This window comes from Lactuca sativa, chromosome 4 (assembly GCF_002870075.4).
Source record: "Lactuca sativa cultivar Salinas chromosome 4, Lsat_Salinas_v11, whole genome shotgun sequence".
Taxonomy (NCBI): Eukaryota; Viridiplantae; Streptophyta; class Magnoliopsida; order Asterales; family Asteraceae; genus Lactuca; species Lactuca sativa.
Genome location: NC_056626.2, coordinates 188,056,810 through 188,081,493, shown reverse-complemented (window position 1 = coordinate 188,081,493; position 24,684 = coordinate 188,056,810). Strand labels below are relative to the sequence as shown.

At 39.1% G+C, this 24,684-nt stretch overlaps 2 protein-coding genes across 2 annotated transcripts; one reads left to right on the top strand and one right to left on the bottom strand.

Annotated features, from left to right (window-relative positions):
- Positions 1-1,741: 1,741 nt before the first annotated feature.
- Positions 1,742-5,444, top strand: LOC111918945 (cyclin-A2-1). The gene is made up of 12 exons (XM_023914560.3): positions 1,742-1,901; positions 2,670-3,005; positions 3,097-3,295; positions 3,536-3,669; positions 3,766-3,858; positions 3,936-4,069; positions 4,156-4,231; positions 4,324-4,400; positions 4,475-4,508; positions 4,634-4,783; positions 4,875-5,009; positions 5,114-5,444. The coding sequence occupies exons 2-12, from the start codon at positions 2,730-2,732 to the stop codon at positions 5,165-5,167; spliced, it is 1,362 nt and encodes a 453-aa protein (XP_023770328.1). The 5' UTR covers positions 1,742-1,901; positions 2,670-2,729; the 3' UTR covers positions 5,168-5,444.
- A 92-nt stretch (positions 5,445-5,536) lies between these two features.
- Positions 5,537-6,821, bottom strand: LOC111918946 (protein CDI). Its single transcript, XM_023914561.2, has 2 exons — positions 6,662-6,821; positions 5,537-6,505 (listed from the first exon to the last, which is right to left on the bottom strand). The coding sequence occupies exon 2, from the start codon at positions 6,484-6,486 to the stop codon at positions 5,704-5,706; it is 783 nt and encodes a 260-aa protein (XP_023770329.1). The 5' UTR covers positions 6,487-6,505; positions 6,662-6,821; the 3' UTR covers positions 5,537-5,703.
- Between the last annotated feature and the right edge of the window lie 17,863 nt (positions 6,822-24,684).

Below are 24,684 nucleotides of genomic sequence, written 5' to 3'. Positions count from 1 at the left end.
TTGATCAGTGTCGAGTGAATCCAGTGAGTTAGAGAGTGGACTCAGCGAGTTGAGGGTAGACTCAGTAATGGAGGGACTCGGCGAGTTGTTCATGCAACTCGGCGAGTCCAAGGCAATCTTCTTAGGATCATGAACAACTCGTCGAGTTTGTTCATACGGCTCGGCGAGTCGAATGAAGATTGTCTGAGTTCTTGGATCAAGAGGGTACTCGTCGAGTCGATGCCACACTCGACGAGTAGCAGCGAGTAGAACTGAGAAGTGAGAGTAGGACTCGGCGAGTTGGGTGACCCAACTCGGCGAGTCAGCCCCAAAAGTAAGTTGACTTTGACCAAGGGTAAAAGAGTCATTTTACCCCAAGTGCAGTGTTTAGTATTTGATTGAGTGTGTTCATGGGCTTGTAGCCGAGGAGATTCAGGAGCAGCAGCCGGTAGCTTTCAAAGACACACACTCAGCCGCCAGTTTACGAGGTGAGTTTCCTTCAAGTAGGGACGGGTCTAAGGCCGCAATGCCGGCCCGTCCAGTTAGCAGTAGTTTCCGGACCTCGGTCCGATGTAGCAGCTAGTATGTTTGATGCCTTCGTGGCTCAGACAGGATTTATGTGCTATGTTTTATGTGTTACGTGTTATGTGTTCCGGGCTACGGCTCGATGTAGTATGCAGAATATGTGTTCATGCTAGTTGATATGCTATGATATGTTCAGTCAGTTAGTTCCGGACTCCGGTCCGATGCAGGGGACAAGGTCCCAGTTAGTTCCGGACTTCGGTCCGATGCAGTTAGTTCCGGACTTCGGTCCGATGCAGTTAGTTCCGGACTTTGGTCCGATGCAGGGGACAAGGTCCCAGTCAGTTCCGGATTTTGGTCCGATGCAGTTTTCGGGCTTCGGCCCGATGCAGTGGGCAAGGCCCAATATGTGTTATATGCTATTGTATGGTATGTGGTATTTTGGGGGAGCTCACTAAGCTTCGTGCTTACAGTTTCAGTTTTGGTTTCAGGTACTTCCGCAAGCAAAGGGAAGAGCTCGGGATGATGGCATCGCACACACCACCGCCTCAGCTTTAGCCTGGGATTGATTTAGTTGTTTTGATCTGATGTAGTATGATACAGTTTTCCGCACAATATTTTATTATGTTTTGGAATACATCACGCATGGTTTTATTATATGATGCTCTGATTACAGTTTTGATTATATTAAAAACAAAAATTTTTGGGTCGTTTCAACTTCTCTGTCGAAATATATTAACCTTGTTAAGAAGGATTTTATTCTATTCGGTCTTTATAGGAAGCAATGTCACTCCGTGTTTATCAATATGAATTCGAGAATCCTTAACAACATATTCCATACAATTACTAAGATTTATAATCTTAACGACTTTTTGTAAAATATTTGTAAACTCAAAGGTTTTTTCGCGAATAATATTTCATAGTAATTTGAAAACCTATTATTACAGATAAAAAAAACAAAAAGAAAAATATGACAAATTTGCTGTATAAACGAATCAAAAACCCGTTGAACAATGAAACCAATATTTTCAACCAAATTAAGGTTTTTTTACGGCATTTATCCCTATAAATTAGACTCATTATCAAGCTCTCCCTCAAAATATCGAAGGCAATTGAGAAAAAAAGTATAGTCAAATCAGTCAAAGGGCATCTTGGTAAAATACAAAATCTTTAGTATTTAATATTTTAATTTACATTACCGGCATTAGTTTAATCTTTAAATACTTTAAAAATTCATCACCTTTTTCTCTCCCAAAATGTTCGAGTTTGAACTCTACGTTCATCCCGCTCTCTGATTATTCAATCTCCAGCTGTCCCCCTTTCCTAAAATTTTCATGTTTTTAAGCTATCAATCCTATCGAGCTGATTTACAAGCTCTGTAACACGATCTAATCATCTCTGTTAGTCATCCTCTCCCTCTACAACATAATTTCGTTCATTCGCATTGTGTTTTCATGTCCAATTTTATGCTTTTTGTTTTCGGATCAATTAGGGTTTTCAGATTTGCTTAAATTTTGAAATAAGAACGTGGGTTTATTGGGAATGAGACAACTTCTACCCATATATTCTTGATTTGGTGTTGTGAACATCTAATCAAGTGTACATTGCCAAATCTTGAGTGCAAATTGAATAAAAGATAAAAGAGATTGCCGGTTTTCTTCTTTACTTCCATATTTCGTAGATTTAACCACCGATGAAAGGCAAATTGATGTAAAAGATATCTTAGAGGACATCTTGGTTCAAGATTTCCAAAATCCGATAGAACTGAATGAAACATTACTTCTGTTTTCAAATATAATGTAGCTTTAAGATTTGAATCACTGGACGCATGATTTCGTCTTAGATATTGATTCTTTCTTTCTGTTCATAGCTATTAGGGTTTTCCAAATTTGCTGTCTAAATCTTGATTCTTGAAAGGTCTTGATTTGGGTTTTCATCTACAAAAATTGGAAAATCCCTTTCATGGACTCATCTTTTTCCTTGAATTTATGTTGTCAATATCCAAGTCGGAAGTAAACAACACTCAAGTGCGTTCAAATTTGAAAATTTTAAATAGAAACATAACCAGTTTCAAAATTTAAACTAAATTGGCGAAAATAAACATGTTCTTTAAACTTATTTCAGTCTTGTGTTTTCAAACATCTTGATAGTTTTCCATATTGCTACAGATAGAGGGAAACCTTTTCAAATTAAAACCTTGAAATTGGTTTTCTCCAAAAAACATACAAATGAGAAAAGGAGCTAATATTGAAGAGCCCACTTTTCGTGTAACAAGAGCTCGTGCTGCTGCTTGCAAGCCATCTGTGGGTTCAGAAGCACCAAAAGGGCAGGGGCAAGATCGTCTTTTGCGTAAAAATCCTAAAAGATCAGTTCTAGATGAGAAAAACAACAACACTAGAGTTTCTAGTGCCCAAAACAAGAGGAGAGCTGTTCTTAAAGATGTCACAAACATTTGTTGTGATAATAATTCTTACAAAAACTGCATAATTCCAGCCAAGATTACGGTTTGTAAACATTTATCTACTCTCATATTGCTTTAAATTATATCCAGAACTCATGTCCTTTTTATTTTCCTTTTTTCCCAATTGTGATCAGAAAAAGACTACTAAGATCACCAAGAAAAATCCCATCAAACCTCAACAAGTTTCTGCTCAAACTCAATCTACTGCTGTTGACCACATTGACTTGGACAAAAGCGTAATTCATCAGAAGGGTACTCATATTGCTGAAAGGGAAAACACAAACCGAATTGGCAAAAGAGTAGGTTCACAGTTGCAAAGCTTTTCAAAGAAAGGTTTGTTGTAATTACAAAGTCTCTATGTAACTAATAAACTTACACATTTTCAAGATTCTATCAAGAACTAAACTTTTTTGGGCAAATTGTGGGGAAATGGGAATAGCAATGTACTTTATTCTATCTACTGATATGGGCAATATATATTATTTTATTTATTTATTTGTTATTGTTAAGGAATTTGTAAGCATGTTGCTATAATGGGTTAAAATTGAAAAATTGCAATTTTTTGACATACAGGGAGAAATAACATCAATGAGAAGACCATCATAGCTACCAAGGTTGACTTTACTGATATAGATTCTGATGAAAAAGACCCTTTAATGTGTAGCATGTATGCACATGAGATATATAACAATTTACGTGCATCAGAGGTTTGACATGTGGCATTTATCATAACACCTTTCTTATTCTAAACCCAAAACTAAAAAAAACTCATAAGTTCTTATCTATTTATTTATTTTTTGCAGCTTATACATCGACCACATTCTAATTTCATGGAAACAATGCAACGAGATGTAACTCAAAGTATGAGGGGAGTCTTGGTTGATTGGCTTGTAGAGGTTAGTTTCAATCTTTTTATTTATCATAGCCTATATTTTTTCAAATTACGAATATGCCCTTGTGAATTTCTTTTTAGGTAAGTGAGGAATATAAGTTGGTGCCTGACACATTGTATCTCACTGTTTATCTCATTGACTCATTTCTTTCTCAACAATATATTGAAAGACAAAAACTTCAATTGCTAGGCATCACTTGTATGCTAATTGCCTCGTAAGTTCTCACACTTTTTTTTATTTAGATTTTTTTTTCACTATTATTCTTTATGTTGATATAGTTATTTTGTTTGTTGTTTTAAGGAAATATGAAGAAATGTGTGCACCTAGTATTGAGGAATTTTGTTTCATCACAGACAATACTTACACAAAATCAGAGGTTTGATTTCGTTATAATTATTATTATATCATGCATTTTGTATTTAACATGTTTAAAAAATCGAGTACAAGATGATTTTATAAGTTATGCAGGTTGTGAACATGGAGGGTCAAGTTTTGAACAAATTAAATTTTCAATTTTCAGCACCCACAACAAAAACTTTTGTAAGGTATATGAAATCATATTTTATTTAGTATGTTTTTGTATAAAGATTGTAACTTTATGAATCTTTATTGTTTACAGGAGATTTTTAAGAGCAGCTCAAGCTTCTAACCAGGTACTAATTGTTTTCTTGTTACTTTAGGGAGATATTACATAAAAAGTTAAAAACCATTATTCTTTTTAGCAATTTGACCACTAATACTTTATTTTTTATTTTTTATCGAATCTTATTTATGTTAGAGCCCGAGTCTTGAATTGGAGTTTTTGGCAAATTATCTAGCAGAGTTGACTTTGATTGACTATAATTTCTTGGTATTTGTTCCTTCAAATGTTGCTGCTTCGGTTGTGTTTCTTGCCAGATGGATGCTAGATCAATCGCGCCACCCTTGGGTTTGATTCTGTGTCCATGTGTTTTTTTTTTGTTAAACTTTATAAGGGGCATAAATGGAATTTAACAAAAAAAATTTGAACTTTATGGCAGAATGATACATTAGAACACTACACAAGTTACAAGCCATCAGATCTAAAGAACACAGTTCTTGCACTCCATGGTTTAAGATCAAGTGACATTAGTTCCCCTTTGAATGCTATAAGATCAAAGTATATGCAAGATAAGGTAAGCTAATCACATACCCTTTTTGTTTTTTTTTTTTACAGAAAACTTATTTAACCATTAGTTTCTAAAGTTGTGAATTTTATATTTGGCTTTTGTGTTTTCAGTTCAAATGTGTTGCAAGTTTGCCTTCTCCCCAAGTACCTGAAACACTATTTTAACATACAAGAAGGTATTCTCACTCTAGATTATGCCTATTTACCATATATGTTTCGGCTTGTGTTTTGTTGTTTGAGAATTGTTAATAATATTTTTGAAATTAGAGTTGGGAAATGAGGTTTTTGGTTCTTTAAAAACCTTTTTGTAATGGTTATACTTGTGGGATGTGAGGTTGTAAGTTGGCAAGAAAGGGAAAAAGTTGTAAAAAGCTGATATAAGTATAACTCAAGGAGGCTCTAATGGCTTATCCCATGTTCATATATCCATTACAATTTTATCTGTTCTTGATGCCAATTTCATATCTTTTCTTTCTTTTATTTTGTTCTATAATTGTATATCTTGTAATGAAAGAAGTAAATCATTCCCAAAGATAAACCAAGTTAGTAGTATATTATTGAATAATCAATCAATGAGCTTACTATTACAACGAAAACATACATAATGAATAGGAGAATTTCAAATAAAAGATACTAGCATTTCATCGAACACTTGATGAGCAACATAAACACATAAATAAATAAATAATAAACATCAAACCTTACTCCACATTCTCAGATTTTTTGACCTTCTCACACTCCTCCAGTTCACTCAACCACAAATCCCCAAACTCGCAATCTTTCCAGGCCTCAAACCATGGCCCTCCTAGAGTGTAATGTATTGCTTTTGGGAATGTATTCGGGTCATCCTTCTCTACCCGATTATGACCCACAAGAAAATTCCAAACAAAAGGAACAGAACCGATTTCGTCATCCTCCAACCACTGAAACCTATGCAGAAACGCACCTGATTCTTTGTTGACGATCTCCGGCGTCAAAACCTTGTTTTTTGGGTGGCCGCAATTATACAACACCATTGAAGACCAATTCTTTCGGGGGTAAAGAGTCTGCACTGCACCATCCATTTTCGTGGTTTCTTTTGGGGTGTAATCGTGTTGGACGCACATCACAGCGTACTTTTCATCCACCAGATCAAACAATTCCTTGATGTCGCCAAGGTAGAGGAAATCACAGTCCACGAACATGGCCCAACCTTCATATCCAGCCAAAAATGGAGTCAGGAATCGCGTAAACGAGAACTCGGTGCTTTCGAGCTTCCCACGTTCACGCCAAAAGTATTTTTTCTCTCGCAATTCAGATTGCTTGATGGGGATGATCTCAACGGGGATCGAAGATCGCTTGAGGATCGAGTACCGACAAACCTCGTACGCCACATCTTCTTTTGGATCGTAACCGACGTAGATCCTGCACGGTTTCTTGGAATAGCCATTGCTTGAAACAGAATCACCATTAACGTCGATGGTTTTTACAGATTCCACCGACATTGCAATCGAAATATCAGTCCTGAAAACATGGAAGCAAATTGAATCAACATGAAATCTAAAGTATGCTTACAAGAACAGCAAATTTCAATTGTTCAAATTAAAAAAAAAAAATCGAAATGGGTAATATAAATACGGGAAAAAAATCGAGGGAAAATAATATTTTGAGAGTGTATACCTGATTGTAGATCTAGATTGACGGAAGGAAGTTGAAGGACCAAGAAACGCGTCAAAGATACAAGTGTATTTATTATTTTCATTTTTGACATAAATCACCTACAAACCTCCAATTATGACTATATTACAATCAGGCCCTTATGTGTGAATGTGAAGATGGGTGTTCATCATTGGATGAAAGAGAAGAGATGAAGAAAAAAGCGTCGCCAGTGGTTATACGAGAGGATACTTTGTTGGAGGTTTTGCGGCTACGAGAGATGATACCAGGGGCGGAACACGACAGTTGAAACAAGGGGGCCGAAATAAAAAGAAAGTTATTATAAACAAGTTATATTTTTGTTCAAATTTAAGAGTTAAGACATTAAAAAGATAAAAAGGTAATTATTATGATATATTCTTTCATCATTAGTCAAAATACAAGTTAATCTCTTCAATATTTGAAGTTGATTGTTTTCTTATTAAAGAGAATTTTATATATGTTTTTAATATGTATATATATATATATATATATATATATATATATATATATATATATATATATATATATATATATATATATATATATATATACTTGGTAGGGTAATTTGGACATTCTAAGAATTTGAGGTACAATGTTATAATTGGGTTATCGTAAATATAAGTACACTGCTATCATATGACAAAAAAATACATGTCTATTATCAATAAAAAAAATCTAAGTAGGTTGTTATTATGAGTAAGCAACTAAAAGTAAGTTTCTATTATATGTAAATAAACTCTAACAAGCATTAATAACATTAATGGAGAATCACCATTTAATGACATTAAAGACTTTATTTAAAAGTTAATGTTAAATCAATTGTTTTTGGATTTTCTTTGAACTTCATGAACAAAGTAAGCTTTTATAAGCTTTTATGCTATGTTGTATAACTTTACAATCATATATAATATGTTAACAATTAACACACTTCAGAAAATTAGACAAAAATATGTTAGCAGGTTAACAAAAACGAACTCCACCATTTGATATGTATTAATAACACATTTGAACCTATTAAATTGACCAGACCTTTATTGCTAGATATGAACCAGATTTATGACAAAGCAGTAATTGGATAGTAAGTGATGAGCAAAAAAGATAAGTAAATGCTACATGTATTCATACCAGGGTTGCTTTGAATGAAAGTAAAGTAAGTTGCATAAAATGACATATACGAAACATAACAATGATCTTTCGGTTATACTTTTTGAAAAATAAGTTCTATATCGATGGGAGTAAATTGATGTTCCATGCTTTGCCACATTCCAATTTGCATTTTTGCGAAAGGGGTCATGTTCTAGACCTCTACTTGTGCCAAATGCAACATAAACCTGTATTATTATACTAATAATAGTTTAGTGCCTAATCAATAAGTTGATGAAAGTACATAGTCCTTTTTTGTATTTTACCCTAGTACGGTTTATAGTTAAACATATTTACAACCACCTGAATTGGGACATTTATGAGCTTGAAAAAACTATTAAGAGTCTCCGAGTTTAGAACCCACAATGTAACGTCTGGTTTCTGGTATGTATTTAACTTATTTATTTATTTATTTTGGAAGGGCTAATTGACGAGTTGATGGCCCTAACTCGCCGAGCATAAGGCAGAATATGTGTGGGTTTTAAGTGAACTACTCGACGAGTCGGAGTCTTGACTCGACGAGTAGGATAGCCTGGACGAAAACCCTAATCTTTAGGGCTTGCACCCTATTTAAGCATCATATCTGGCCTCCACCCCAGCCTCTATCACCTCCAAAACCTAATCTCGAAACCCTAATCAAGCTTGAGTGATCTTGAGCTATTTCTTGCCATTTTTGAGTGGTTTGTGTGTTCTTGAAGCTTAGAAGAAGAAGAAGGATCTTGAAGGTTCAAGAAGAAGGTTATAGATCCAGGGATTTCATTCCATTCTCATCACTTTCTGGTAATCAAGCTATTAGCTTGCCTTATAGTTCATTAGATCTCTTTGTGGTCTCTTTTATGGGGGTTTTTGTCCAAGTAGCATGATTTATGAGTCATGGATGTCCCAAACTGATTATACTTTCAGATCTGGAGTTATTAAGGGTTGTAAAGGCATAAAGGTGCAAACTTTATGCCATTTGAGTCTCATGCAAACCTTAAGGGTGTTGTTATGGCCTTTTAAGCCCCAAAGGGGCCATGCATGGATGCAAGCTCGAGACTTTACGTGGTTAACTGGTTTCTAGGTCCTAGATCTAGGTTTTCATGCTTTGGTTTGGAATAATAAGGCTGTTTGGACAAGATCTATGTCCTAAAGGAATTAGGGTTTTAGCTAATCCCTTCAAAAAGGGTTATCAACAGGTAAAGTTGGAAACTTTACCCTTAGAAAGGTCATTTCCAGTGAACAAGCGAAGAATGGACTATAGATCTAGAGACCAAGAGCTTAATCTGTTAAGATGGCCAGACAGAAGGAATCGTCGAGTCCATGAGGGAACTCGACGAGTTGGGTCGTGTTGTCCCGTTTCAGTTTGTGGTAGAACTCGACCAACCTATAGAGGGACTCAACGAGTCGGAGGACGACTCGGCGAGTTGAGTCGCGATTCTAGGATTTCTGAGTTATAGAACTCGGCGAGTTGGTCAACCCAGAATGTTGACTTTGACCAGAGCATTGACTTTGACCATGGGTAAAATGGTCATTTTACCCTTAGATGGATTTTCAGTTTTCTGACGAAGTATTATTGTATAAAGTTAGCCGGGGAGTCGTAGGAGCAGCCAACAGAGATTCCTTACGCATGAGATTAGCATCCAGTTTGAGAGGTGAGTTTTCCTCCAGTAGGAGCGGGTCGAAGGCACCAATGTCAGCCCGTTCATGTATATTAGTATATACCAGGCTTAGGTTCAATTTCGGGGATAGTCCGATGCAGCTTATATGTTCCGGACTTCGGCCCGATGCCAGGGAAAGCCCGAAGAATGTTGTATGCTTGTTGTCTTCATGATTCTTGCATGTAATTCTTATGTGTTCTGGGCTTCGGGCCGATGTCAGGGCAAGCATGAGGAAGTTTATATGAGTATAAGTTATATGTTTATGTGTTATGTTCTTGTTGCTATGATATATGTATTCCGGACTTCGGTCCGATGCTGGGTGGGTCCCAATGCCGGATCTCGGTCCAATGCCGGGCAGGGCCCGATGCAATGGGCGAGGCCTAGTATTTGTTATTATGTGTTTATTGTATGGTATGTGGTAGTTTGGGGGGGGGGGGGGTGGGGGGAGCTCATTAAGCTTCATGCTTATAATTTTCAGCTTTGATTTCAATACTTCTGCTAGTAAAGGGAAGGGCTTAGGATGATCGCATGACACACACCCCAGTCTTCAGCCTGGGATATTTTAGACTATGATATTTTGATACAGTATTTTTGATATGATGTTTGAGATATACAGCATGTGATTTTATTATGATGTTTCATGAGTTATGGGTTTTCCTTAATGATTTAAAAACGAAATTTTTGGGCTATATTTTGGGATGTTACAAGTTGGTATCAGAGCCTTGGTTTGAGGGATTCGGGCACACTTTCGGGTGTGTATGAACTCAAACTAAGGAATTGGTATAGAAATTTTCAAAAGAAAAACCATTTTTATAAAAGAATATTTAGAAAAGAATTTTAGAAAAAGCAAAAAGAAAAGGATTTTGAAGAGAGAGAGAGAAGAGGGTGTGTTGCATGCAATCAATTGAGATCAAGTAAGTACTCCCAAATTACCCATACAAGTTTATGTTATGATATGATTATCAGCTTTATGAGAACAACATGCTAGATTAGGACTAAGGATCTAGGAAGGATGCCTTATGTTCCTGTTATATGTGTATCAGCTTTATGAACTGCATGCTAGTACAGATTAGTTAGTATGATAGCCTGATTAGTATGTGCTCGATTATGTGTACTCAATGCTCGAATGCTGCTTTCTTTGTGCTTTTAGGAGTTATAGCTATCTTTTACTAACTAGTAAACGAATATGTTAAGTTACATATTGCAAGGACTAAATAATTTCAGAAGGTTAGGTCTAGCTCTATTTCGCAACTCTTGGTTGAGTCCCACCGTTGTAGGGTAGGATCTCTCATTTGAAGAATTATCTAGTCTGAGTGATATGTAATAGTATTCGCGAGCTAGTTAGGGAAAGAAAGCGGGGACTTCTTATGCAGATGATGGCGTAGGATGGGATGGTGGTTACCCTAAGGCTAGCCTAGGATGAGAGTAGCAGAGAGCAGTAGCAATAGAAGGGACTTGGTGGAGTCAAGGTAGATCTTGAGGAAAGTACGGATAGATGTGGAAGGTAGTATGGGCTCGTACTACTGAAAGCATAGGATCCGTACTCGAGTCAAGGAAGGCTGAGATGAATCCATGGAACTTGTAGTGTATGTGATCCCTCGAGTTATGATTAGTATTCTGATGTTTGTTATGATGTGTTTTTCAGAATGAAGATTTTACGTGGCAGACCAGTCGATAGTTCAGGCGCTAGTGAGGGATCAGGCTCAGGCTCAGGAGCTGTGCAGCTAGATGAACAAACTAGGGAGTTTATCTCCTCTAAGATCACGCGTAGTATCCTGGATTAGACTCTTGTGATCTTTGGCACGATCAAGGAGGGCATTGTTTAGCTTTTGGATGAGAGGTTGAGTGCTTTCCACACTGAGGTGGCGACCATGATGGGGTCACACACACTGACTTTCAGGGAGTTCAGAGCTTGTGGAGCTCCTGACTACCATGGGTCTCGGGACCCTACTGCGAGTACCAGGTGGTTGGCGGATGTCGCTAACGCATTCCGCACTAGCAGATGTCCCGAGGGGGACAAGGTTAGACTTACATCATGTCTTATGAAGGACAGGGCACATGACTGGTGGGAGGAGGTCGGACATGCTATTGGTGATGATGCAGATCTTGATGCGATGACTTGGAGTGACTTTACTACCAGGTTCAGTCCCGAGTTTACACCCGTAATAGAGGTGCAGCAGCTGGCTAGGGAGTTCCAGGATCTCCAGCAAACGACTGAGATGGTGATTAAGATCACCGCGATGTTCAGGGAGAGGGCCCTTCTCGTTCCGCAGTATGTGGCCGATGAGGAGATGAAAAAGGCCCGATACCATGAGTTGTTGTGGAGTGATATCCGCCAGTTTGTGAGCTACTCCTGCTATAAGACACTTGAGGACATGATTGCGAGGGCTCGAGAGAGGGAGTTGGATTTAGAGATGGAGAGGAAGAGGAAACCCGAGGGGGTTCTGTCAGGGAGTTTGGGAAAGAAGCCTAAGGTATCAGACCACGGACCTAGGAGCCAGAAGAGTCGCAACCGTTGTGGCAAATGCGGCAAGTTGTACGAGGGGACGTGCAAGGCAGGGAGTTCAGGCTGCTTCAAGTGTGGCCGAACTGGGCATATGAGCAGGAATTGTACAGCTACTACCACCACCACGACATCATCAGATCTAATTTTCTTTCAGTGCAATCAGAAGGGACACAAGCGGTCCCAGTGCTCGAGTTTAGTAGCTGCATGGCAGGTGGAAACACCCACCCTTGCTACATTGAGGATTACGGATGGCCGTTAGGGCCAGGGTGAGACGCATGTGGCGAAGAGCAGGGCCTTTTAGTTAACAGCCGATGAGGCACGAGCAGCTCCCGACGTGGTAACAGGTATGTATCTTTCTCTTATCTCTTATTTGATATTGATTGTTACTTATGTTTATATGTTTTTTTTGTAGGATCGTTCTCAGTGAACGATATATCAGCTTTGGTACTGTTTGATTCAGGTACTACCCGATCTTTTGTGTCGCTCACGCTCAACAAGCGATTTGTAGGAGCTCCGGGGGAATTGGATTGCCCACTTGATGTAGAGATAGTCAACGAAAGGACAGTCAGGGTTGCTAGGGTTCACCGAGGATGTACTCTATAGTTATTCGATCAACAGTTTTTAGTAGACCTGGTTCCTATTCCCCTGCGTGGGAATAAGGTTATAGTGGGCATGGATTGGTTGAGCCCCAATGGAGCAGTGATTGATTGTGAGCAGCAGCTAGTGAGGGTTCGCACTCCTAGTGGGGGAGGGTTAGTGATCCAGGGCGAGAGGCCACAACATAGACCGTTTCTCTGTTCAGCAGCGAGGGCGAGGCGCCACCTTCAGCAGGGTTGTGCAGGATACGTCGCATATGTCATGGATACCCGAGATAAGGGTAAGGCGACAATAGATGATGTACCGGTAGTGCGAGAGTACCCGGACATATTCCCGGAAGATTTACCTGCAGTACCTCTGGAGAGACAGGTTGAGTTTAGGATTGACATAGTTCCTGGTGCGGCTCCGATAGCCAATGCACCATATTGGTTCGCTCCTCCCGAGATGCAGGAGTTGTCTACGTAGCTGCAAGAGCTGCTAGACAAGGGTTTTATCAGGCCGAGCAGTTCACCATGGGGAGCCCCAATCCTGTTTGTGAAAAAGAAGGATGGGTTACATCGCATGTGCATATACTACCGGGAGCTGAACAAGGTAACGGTGAAGAACCGTTACCCACTTCCGAGGATAAATGATTTGTTTGATCAACTTCAGGGAGCATCTTGGTTCTCCAAGATTGATCTGCGGTCAGGGTATCACCAGATGCGAGTCAGGGATGATGATGTGCAGAAGACAGCTTTTAGGACTCGCTATGGTCATTATGAGTTTATGGTGATGCCATTTGGGCTCATCAATGCTCTAACCACGTTCATAGACCTCATGAACTGCGTGTGCAGACTGATGCTGGGCCGGTCTGTAATAGTCTTCATTGATGGTAGTGGTTTATTCCAAGACCCAGGAGCAGCATAAGGAGCACCTGAGGGAGGTGCTGGAGACACTGAGGAGGGAGAGACTTTTCGAGAAGTTCTCCAAGTGTGAGTTCTAGTTGTGCAAGGTGCAGTTCCTTGGACACCTCGTCAACCAGAAGGGTATTCTGGTCGATCCGGCCAAGATAGAAGCCGTGATGCAGTGGGAGGTTCTGAGGTCTCCATCTGAGATTCGGAGTTTTCTGGGTCTAGCGGGTTATTATAGGAGATTCATCAAGGATTTCTCCAAGATCGTCGTTCCCTTGACCCGTCTGATAAAGAAGTCGGTGACATTCTGCTGGGGGCCTGAGCAGCAGGCAACCTTCGAGACTCTTAGACATCGGTTATGCGAGGCACCGATTTTGACTCCGCCCGAGGGAGTTGATGACTTCGTGGTTTATTGTGACGCGTCGATTTCGGGCATGAGTGCAATTCTGATGTAGAGGGTCATGTGATAGCTTATGTGTCGAGGCAGCTGAAGCCTCATGAGGCTAACTATCTGACACATGATTTAGAGCTGGGGGCTATGGTGTTCGCCCTCAAGATTTCGCGACATTAGCTCTACGGGGTCCGTTGTACCATTTACACGGACCACAAGAGTTTGAGGTACCTCATGGATCAACCAAATCTAAACATGAGGTAGCGTCGGTGGTTAGATGTGGTAAAGGATTATGATTGTGAGATCCTTTACACCCCGGGTAAGGCCAATGTGGTGGCTGACGCTCTGAGCAGCAAGGTGGTGGCGGCTTCGATCAGAGATTTATGTTTGAGGATGACAGTGATCACTCCACTGTTGGAGTAGATTAGAGAGGCGCAAGTTGAGGGCCTGAAGGAAGAGCTCCAGAAGTGTGAGAGGATTGTAGGTTGGGTGGCCTCGTTTGATTATGATATCCGAGGGTTGTTGACTATGCATGGGAGGGTTTGGGTTCCGTACTGGGGCGGAGTACGACATGTTTTGATGGATGTGGCCCATAAGTTGAGGTTCTCCATCCATCCTAGGGCGACGAAGACGTACCGGGATCTTCGCTCTGATTATTGGTGGCCCTGCATGATGCGGGACGTAGCGTGGTATGTGGATAGGCGCTTGACCTGTAGGAAGGTCAAAGTTGAGCACCAGAGACCACACGACAAGATGCAACCATTAGACATCCCCATGTGGAACTTGTAGTACATTATGATGGATTTTATCACTAAGCTTTCCAGGACCGCCCGTGGGTTGATTCGATGTGGGTCATCGTGGATCAGTTGACCAAGAGCGCTCACTTTATCCCGATCCAGGAGAGCATATCGGTTTAGAAGCTAGCTGAGATTTATGTGCGAGAGGTGGTGACACGTCATGGAGTGTCTGTCTCGCTGGTGTCAGACCGAGATGTCCGTTTTACTTCCATACATGGTTGCAGAAATCACTAATCAGCCACTAATAAGTGGACTAACGATTAAGGATTAATCGGCTAGGCGGGGATTAATCGGAAGATTAATCGGGGACCATTAATTATTAAGAAAATTATTCAAAACTTTATAAATCTAATTTTAATCCTACAAACATAGTGATTAATTGGCGATCAGGTCCGATTAGGTCCGACTTTGATCTGTGTTGACCAAACCCGATTAGGTCCGATTAATTCCGACTTTGACCTGTATTGACCAAACCCGATTATAGTGACCGATTAGCAATAAATCTCATCGGTGGAGGTTCGATTAACGATTAATTGCCGATTAATCGGCCGATTTCTGCAACACTGCTTCCAGATTTTGGAAGCGATTTCATGACGAGATAGGTACTCGTCTCCATTTCAGCACCGCTTTCCACCCCCAGACAGACGGACAGAGCGAGAGGACAATTCAGAATCTTGAGGACATGCTTCGTGCATGTGTTTTGGATTTCGGTGTCAGTTGTGATACGTATCTTCCGTTAGTGGAATTTTCGTATAACAACAGTTACCATGCCAGCATAGACCGACCTCCCTTCGAGATGCTTTACGAGAGGAGGTGTAGGACCCCAATCTGTTGGGGTGAGTTCGGTCAGAGAGTTATGGTGAGTACTGAAGTAGTACTCAAGACTATAGAACGAATCTAGCAGGTCCGGAGCAGGCTCCAAACTGCTCAGAGTCAGCAGAAGAGTTACGCCGAAAAGCGGCGTTCAGACTTGGAGTTTCAGGTGGGCGATATGGTCCTCTTGAAGGTGTCACCCTGGAAGGGTGTTATCAGGTTCCGGAAGCGGGGCAAGCTGGGCCCCAGGTATATTGGCCCTTTCAGAGTCATTGCCCGGGTGGGCAGGGTAGCGTATCAATTGGATCTTCCTGCAGAGCTCAACCATATTCACAACACTTTCCATGTTTCTCAGTTGCGGAAGTGCTCAGTGGATGATTCAGTAGTGGTACCCCTTGAGGATATTTAGATTGATGATAGCCTGAACTACATTGAGCGACCAATAGTTATCCTTGACAAGAATTCGAAGGATTTGAGGAGCAAGAGGGTGGAGCTGGTAAAGGTGCAATGGCAACACCGTAAGGGCTCGGAGTGGACTTGGGAGCCCGAGGAGGAGATGAGGGACCACTACCTAGAGATGTTTTCAAACACAGCAGACTTCGAGGACGAAGTCTAAGACAAGTGGGGGAGAATTGTAACGCCTGGTTCCTGTTATGTATTTAACTTATTTATTTATTCATTTTGGAAGGGCTACTCGACGAGTTGGTCTCCCTAAATCGTCGAGTATAAGGCAGAATATGTGCAGGTTTTAAGTGAACTACTCGACGAGCCGGAGTCTTGACTCGACGAGTAGGACAACCTGGACGAAAACCCTAATCTTTAGGGCTTGCACCCTATTTAAGGTGCATATCTGGTCTCCACCCTAGCCTCTATCACCTCCAAACCCTAATCTCAAAACCCTAATCAACCTTGAGTGATCTTGATCTATTTCTTGGCATTTTTGAGTGGTTTGTGTGTTCTTGAAGCTTAGAAGAAGAAGAAGAAGGAGCTTGAAGGTTCAAGAAGAAGGTTATAGATCCAAGGATTTCGTTCCATTCTCATCACTTTCTGGTAACCAAGCTCTTAACTTGCCTTATGGTTCATTAGATCTCTTTGTGGTCTCTTTTATGGGGGGGGGGGGTTGTCCAAGTAGCATGATTTATGAGTCATGGATGTCCCAAACTGATTATAATTTATGATCTGGAGTTATTAAGGGTTGTAAAGGCATAAAGGTGCAAACTTTATGCCATTTGAGTCTCATGCAAACCTTAAGGGTGTTGTTATGGCCTTTTAAGCCCCAAAGGGGCCATGTATGGAAGCAAGCTCGAGACTTTACGTGGTGAAGTGGTTTCTAGGTCCTGGATCTAGGTTTTCGTGCTTTGGTTTGGAATAATTAGGTTGTTTGGACAAGATCTATGTCCTAAAGGAATTAGGGTTTTAGCTAAACCATTCAAAAAGGGTTATCAACAGGTAAAGTTGGAAACTTTACCCTTAAAAAGGTCATTTCCAGTGAACAAGCGATGAATGGACTATAGATCTAGAGACTAAGGGCTTAATCTGTTAAAATGGCCAATCAGACAGAAGGACTCGTCGAGTCCATGAGGGAACTCGACGAGTCGGGTCGTGTTGTCCCGTTTCAGTTTGTGGTAGGATGACTCAACGAGTTGAGTCGCGATTCCAGGATTTCTGAGTTATAAAACTCGGCGAGTTGAAAGGTTGACTCGGTGATTCCAAGATTTCTGAGTTATAGAACTCGACCAGGGGTAAAATGGTCATTTTACCCTTAGATGGATTTTCAGTTTTTTGACTAAGTATTGTTGTATAGAGTTAGTCGGGGAGTCATAGGAGCAGCCAGTAGAGATTCTTCACGCACGAGATCAACATCCAGTTTGAGATGTGAGTTTTCCTCCAGTAGGAGCAGGTCGAAGGCACCCATACCGACCCGTTCATGTATGTTAGTATATGCCAGACTTAGGTCCAATGCTGGGGATAGCCCGATGTAGCTTATGTGTTCCAGACTTCGGCACGATGTCGGGGCAAGCCCGAAGAATGTTGTATGCTTGTTGTCTTCGTTATTCTTGCATGTAATCGTTATGTGTTTTAGGCTTTGGTCCGATGACGGGGCAAGCCCGAGGAAGTTTATATGAGTATAAGTTATATGTTTATGTGTTATGTGCTTGTTGCTTTGATATATGTATTCCAGACTTCGGTCCGATGCTGGGCGGGGCCCGATGCCGGATCTCCGTCCGATACCGGGCAGGGCCCGATGCCAGATTCGTCCAATGTCGGGCGGGGCCCGATGCAATGGGTGAGGCCCAGTATTTGTTATTAGGTGTTTATTGTATGGTATGTGGTTGTTTGGGGGGGGGGGGGGGGGCTCACTAAGATTTGTGCTTATAGTTTTCAGTTTTGATTTCAGGTACTTTTGCTAGTAAAGGGAAGGGCTCGGGATGATCGCATGGCACACACCACAGTCTTCAGCCTGGGATATTTTAGACTATGATATTCTGATACATGATTTTGATACAGTATTCTTGATAGGATGTTAGAGATACATGGCATGTAATTTTATTATGATGTTTCACGAATTATGGGTTTTCCTTAATGATTTTAAAACGAAATTTTTGGGCTATATTTTGGGATGTTACACACAACCACCTGTCACTTTTTCATCCAACGATCGATATATGATTCACATGTGAAAATAACCTACAAAATTAGCGATATATAAGATATAAAGTTTGTGATACAATGGCATATTACTATTTAAAATATTAAAAATATTGGGCGCTGATGTGTTGCAAACCAGTATGAAACCATTTTTAGTATATCTCTGCAACTTCTTTTTTGCATAAGCAGATTAGGAGACATTAAACCTTTGGATATAAACAACACCAACAAAAAACCCACAATTTTGTATAAACTAAATTTCCTCATTGCGATTACTATAAATCAGATTACAGCTCATACTTCACACATAAATCAGATTACATCATCGTATACAAAGTCTTACACCAACATAATTGTACTAACACGTGCAAGCTTACATATTTGTACTAGAAAACCACAAGAATGATCCAAATTAAATCCAAGTTAAGGGAAACAGTTGAGGAAGACACTCTCCAAGAGACTACTAAGCACCCTAAAAGGTTGCACAAAATCCTGATTAGAAACAAGCAATCAAAAGAAGAAAACAAAGTCTAAGTTTTATATTTTGAAGTTTCAAAGCCCGATACATTTTCTGTGTTTTGAGCGTAAACTAGAATCTCCAACTCTAAATGGGATGTTATATCTGGAAACTTGACTCGATTTCCCACAACTTTGTTATTGTGGTGATTTTCTCTAATTTGGAGCATAATGGCCTATACAACCCTCGCAATACATGTTAAGAATCTGTCCAAATTAATAATTTTTCTAAACATCACCAAAACCCCAAACTCATGTCCAACAATCATCCATGAGATTTATAGTGCACTGGATAAAAAAAAATAGGAGATAGAAGAAGGATTCTTAACCTTGGAAATCTGAGATGATGTTATGAACAAGGTAGGAGAGGAGAAACCAAGCTACACACCAATAATTCACCAAAGAAAGACCAACACTTCTCCTCAATTGATTGTAACTCCAAGAATGGAAGATACTCAAGAACTCACTTACTTAAGGTTTTTTGGCTGCAAATGTGATGCAAATCCTATATTTTAGGGTTAGGGTGAGTTAAATACATGATAAATTTCATTATAGGCCCTTAAAGTATGGGAAAATGACCCAATGACCCTTATACATGATCAATAATTATTTTCTTGCACTTCGGCCCTCATAATTTAACTTTAACCAAGTTAAAATATTAACTTAACTTAGGAACATAATGGAAACTAACCTCGATGATGGAATAGGAAATTTGTGTTGTCACACCAAGTCTTTTTCCTCATTTTCCCTTATGAGATTTTGAGTTGACCGAGTCTTTGTTGACATATTCAACACCTAAAACAAAGAGATAGATAAATAAAGATAAAAATGAATCAGTTAGTAGCATTCAATATCTTGAACAAGATGTTTCTAAAGATCTTGTTCGACATGCTGTATGAATCCTACATAAGATTCCAAAGGTGAATTTACATCCATAACAAATCCAGCCACGAAATCTATAGCGATATCATCCCATTTTCCGGTAGGTACTTGAAACGATTGAGTATTTCTATAAGGTACTTGGTTCTCGGATTTCACTTGTGAAAACGTGGCACATTTGGAAATGTAGTTTGTCATTTTTGGTTTCATTATAGTCCAACAATAATGTCTTTTCAAATCATGATATGTCTTTGTACTCATGGGATGATGTAGTACTTAGATTTGTGAGAATATTACATTACTAACTTTTGGATTCCTTCGAATTTAGGAATCCAAATCCGTCCCTTGAACACCTTCAATTCTAGTTGTTTTCTTCAACCATTTGTTTCTTGGGCAACTATTCTTGTTCATCATGCACATCCTTTAAATTCATGTCTTTATGTTTTGTATTTGTTCAACTTTTTAAAGTCACCAAGTTGACATTTTTATCATTTTATGTAATTTTCTCAACTTTACTTTTATTTCCATTTGGGTACTTCCTATTAATACTTTCATAATAATCATGTACTAACCTATTTAAAGGATGTAAAAGACTAAGATTTTATAATTTCATTATAATTACCATAATTTCTTATTATATTAGTTAATAATGTATAAAATTATATATTTAAGTTTTCACAAACCAAATTTCAAACTTAGGCTCCAGGCAGTGTGCCCCGCTACACAGATCGCTAGTAGTCGCTGAACAGTGAACACCACCCCTGGCTTGTACCAATGGGATCGCTAACCATGGTTTACCAACACCATAACGAGAAGAGGGGGAAAGAGATTTAGGAGCTGTCTTTTTTTTTTTTTGTAAAAAACATATTCTGACCACTTTTTGTTGCGCGGCACATCATACACTGTAACACCCGTGTTCCAATTTGGTTAAGCTTACTTGTATCAAGGACCGAAGATGGAGTTTTTAGAGGAAACTTTGTGCCACGACATGGAAAAAAGTATTTTGATCGCGTGATTTTTGGACCACGATGTGGCTAAGGAAGGCCACGGTGTTACAGCTGATCAGGCCCAAGCCCATGACTCTTTTAGGGTTCCCTTCGTATTTAAACCCCTCTAAACCCATTTTAGGGTTCATTATCAGCCCATAAACCCCCCTTTCACCTTAGAAAACCCTAGCGTTCATTCATTGTGTGATTCTTGAGCTTTTTGGAGCTATCTTGGCTTGAAGAATAAGAGAATAAGAAGAAGAAAGTGATCTTTTGGTGGAGCTTGCAAGGAATCAACATTATCATCACCTCATATTGTCTCTGGACCTTTGTAAGTGGCCAAGTTCCTTGATTTATGACTTTTGGTGGTTAGATCTTGAATATTATTCCATGTTCCTCATGTTTGAGCAAGTTTGGAGAGAAGGAACTCATAAAGTTGGATACTTTATGACTCTCGTGAGTCCCAAGAGCATCATATGTTGTGGATCTATCCTTTGGTAGAAGTTATTGTCATTTGCTTAAGTTTTGGTAATTAGAGTTCAAACTTGACCTAAAATGGATCTTAGACATGTATTGGACATAAATGTCTATAAATATCCCACCTTTCTATGATAGATCTGGCTTTAGAAACCCTTCTGGAGTAGTTGGGTTAAGGACTTTTTCGGATTAAGGGCTTAATGGTTAAGACATTATGGATTTTGGCTTTATTTGAACCTAAGGTTTGAGATTTTGATATTTTTGGGCGTCTTAATGGATAAAGTTGAAAATTTTATCCATTTAGACCATAGTATGGACCAGATCTAAGCTTTGGAGCTCTTACAATGGAAGAAAGTAGCTTAATCCATTAAGCTATTGAAAACCCAGTGCCCATGTCGTGACCATAGGTCATCATGGCGTGAAGACGGGGAATTTCCTGTATGTTTGGCTGGGTGAAGAACAGAACATGGCCAAGGAAGGCCATGATGTGGCGGTTGGCTAAAGTCAACTCTGGCCATTGGCTCTTGCCATGGGTTGACTTTTAGTCAATCTCTATCTTTAGAAAGTAGGGTTCGGGTTTGCCTTGTGCGGAGTGTTAGGAGGTGTTCATCACCCATCTTTTGGTGGTGAGAGTTGTTGGTTGTGATTAATGCAACGTTGTGCGAGATTTTAGTCACCATTTTGATTCAGGTGAGTCTCTTCAATGTACTCGGGGATCGAAGGCACCAATGTTGGCCCACTGGTTTATGTTATATAGGAAGACTAGAAGGTGACCCATGGCATTTGTATGAAAGACCTAGAGGTGGCTCCTGACAAATTGTATGAAAGACCAGGGACTGGACCCTGACAGTTATATGTAGTATGCTAGTTGTCTTTGTGATACTTGCATGTAAGATCAGGAGGTAGCTCTTGGCACTGGTCTATAAGACCTTGGGGTTTGGCCCCCAACTTGGCAATAGAAAGACCATGATACTAATCATGACATAATGGCACGACTATGGTTGACACATAGCAATCTGTATTGTATGTATGATATGTGGTATTTTGGGTATGCTTATAGTTTTATGTTCATGGTTTCAGGTACTTCCTGTGCGAAAGGGAAGGGCTCCACGTGACTACACAACATCCCCTGACTTTTTTTGCATTAGATTTTTATGACTATTACTCTGATGTTTAAATGATATAATTACTTTGATTGGTTTTGGAACAAATCGTTTGTATTGTTTATGGTTTTAAAAATGAAAATTTTACTCTGAATTATTGGGACATTACAAGTTGGTATCAAAGCCTTGGTTTAAGGGATTCGGGCACACTCTCAGGTGTGTCTGAACTCAAACTGAGGAATTGGTAAATTTTTGAAAGAAAATGATTTTTTAAAAAGATTTTTAAAGAAGAAGGGGTATGATCTGTTCAATCAGCCGAGTTCAAGTAAGTGATTTCAAAATATGACATCCTCTAATTTTTAGATCCAATTAAAACTTTTCTTTATGCTTTTAAAATCATTTATTTATATTTGCGGAAAAATCCCAATACAAAAGATCATTTTGATTACAAATGTTTTTTTTCCAGAATGTTAAAACCCTAAGGATGTCAAAATCAATACAAATACATAAGTTACAACATAAATACCTGATGGGCATGAACACTATTACAAGTTGTCTCTTAATCACCCAATGTCCTAATCAAGTTTCAGTAGCTTAAGTCTTGAAACCTGTGATGCATATAAACTGAGTGGGTTATGTTGGGGAAACCTGGTGAGATACATAGGGATTTCAATCCCACGATATTGATATGATTAAATCCTTCAATTACCAGACCCGTAAAACCAACCATTTACCATTCTATATCCATTTGGGTTTACGTTCCTACACATCTATTCCTACCGATCCTCATAGATCCTTGTACAAGGTTATCAGGGAAAATTATCTCCCTGAAAAACCATTTAAGGTAAGGGTTTGACTACATAGCCAAGGGCTTCCTTTGCCGGTGTAAGTCATAAAGGCCTATGGGTCGTCAGAGTATTTGATGAATATGGTTTAACATTTCATCTACATCTGTGAGTAATGAGCTTACACTAGCAATGTAATTCACAAGACCGTATAGAATGATCAAGTGTTTTCATCTACTCTGTGGGTGACCAGACATACCGCTAATAGTTACCTGATCAGGACCCACCATTTTTGGTCATCCCGTATGGAGCTACCATACATCGACACCTGATAGTGTCATGGAATAAAACTTTAATCTCCGTTCCTAGGTTATGCACATTCTCATAATGAGACTACATAATATCAAACTTAATTGAGCTAGGTATTTTCCTTGAGTCCAAGTTTATCCCTAAACTAGATTACAACGCCTGTAACCAACTTTTAATACCAAATCTATTCTTAGGTGACACTAACCACTTTTAGTGTATATGTATTTCATGAGAGTATTAGGACTATTAATCATTTATCTTCTCAACAATTCTAGTTTTAATATCATTATATAATATTAGCCGTTTATCCTAACATAAAATAGAACCATATATGCGATCGTAGCAACACTACCTGCGATTGCAGCTTGGCCAAAATGTATCGAAATGGTATCATACTTCATTGAAAAGGCCCGTGACGCGTTTTCGGTAATACATGCGATCGCAGTTGTCCCTATGCGATCGCATGGACGACGTTTTTACAGCTGGACGTATAAATAGAGCAATAGACTTGTTTAGTAACTCTAATTGGCAATTCCTAGTGATTTTAAGGCGATTTTCAGAGACTTTCATGTGAAGAACGAAGATCCGAAGGAGCCGATTCAATTTCTTTTCATTGTTTAGTAAGATTTTATTGTTTAGACTCTATTTTTACTCTTTGTAATTCGTTTTTAGCCATGTCAGGCTAAAAACTCATATTTCAGTTTCACAAAGACATGACCTTTTCGTATGATTAATCATTATGCACTATGTTTGACTGTGATTGCTGTTTAGTTTGATCAATTATGTGTTTAACTGAATGTTTGATTTTGATTTCAATTTCTGTTGGCCACTTAAATTGTTTGTGAATCACTCTAGTTATCTAATTGTTTAGATCCGTAATTGTCTAAACTATTTGGTAAAAAGTAACAAATATTGGATTAATTCTGTGTTTAGGGTTAACTCTAATATGAATTGATCAAACAAGTTTTTACGCCTCCGAGCTTATGAGAGGTACTGGACTTTATTGGGAAATTACACTGTGTTTAATGCAACTTTTCTTTGTTAATCAAGAGCTTGTTTGGTTACTTTGGTAAAAAGTTAGGTTTAATTCAAAGATCTTATTTTGATTAAATAATTTTTGTAATAGAGGTCATTAGAGATTGTTGATGAACTTTAGTACCTGTTTAAATAAGCGCACAGTCAAATATTGTGTTGAAGGTTAATTATATGATCAGGGGAGTCATAGCGGAACTGAAATTGTTTTCTCTTAGTTGAATTTTTACAGCCTTTAAATTCAATTATTCTTTTATCATTTTTGATTTTTATTAGTTTAAATTCTCAGAAATAACCCCCCCTTTTATGTTTTATACATTTGTCAAGAATTAGTTCATGCCTTACGCAAAGAGGCGAAGACTTTAGGACGTGTCCCTGAGGATCCGACCCTGCTTACTAGTACTACCTGTTAGTGCAAAAGAGCAGTCTTATTTATATTTTTATTTGTTTAAATTGTGCATGACAACGCTTTTAACAAATTGGCGCCGTTGTCGA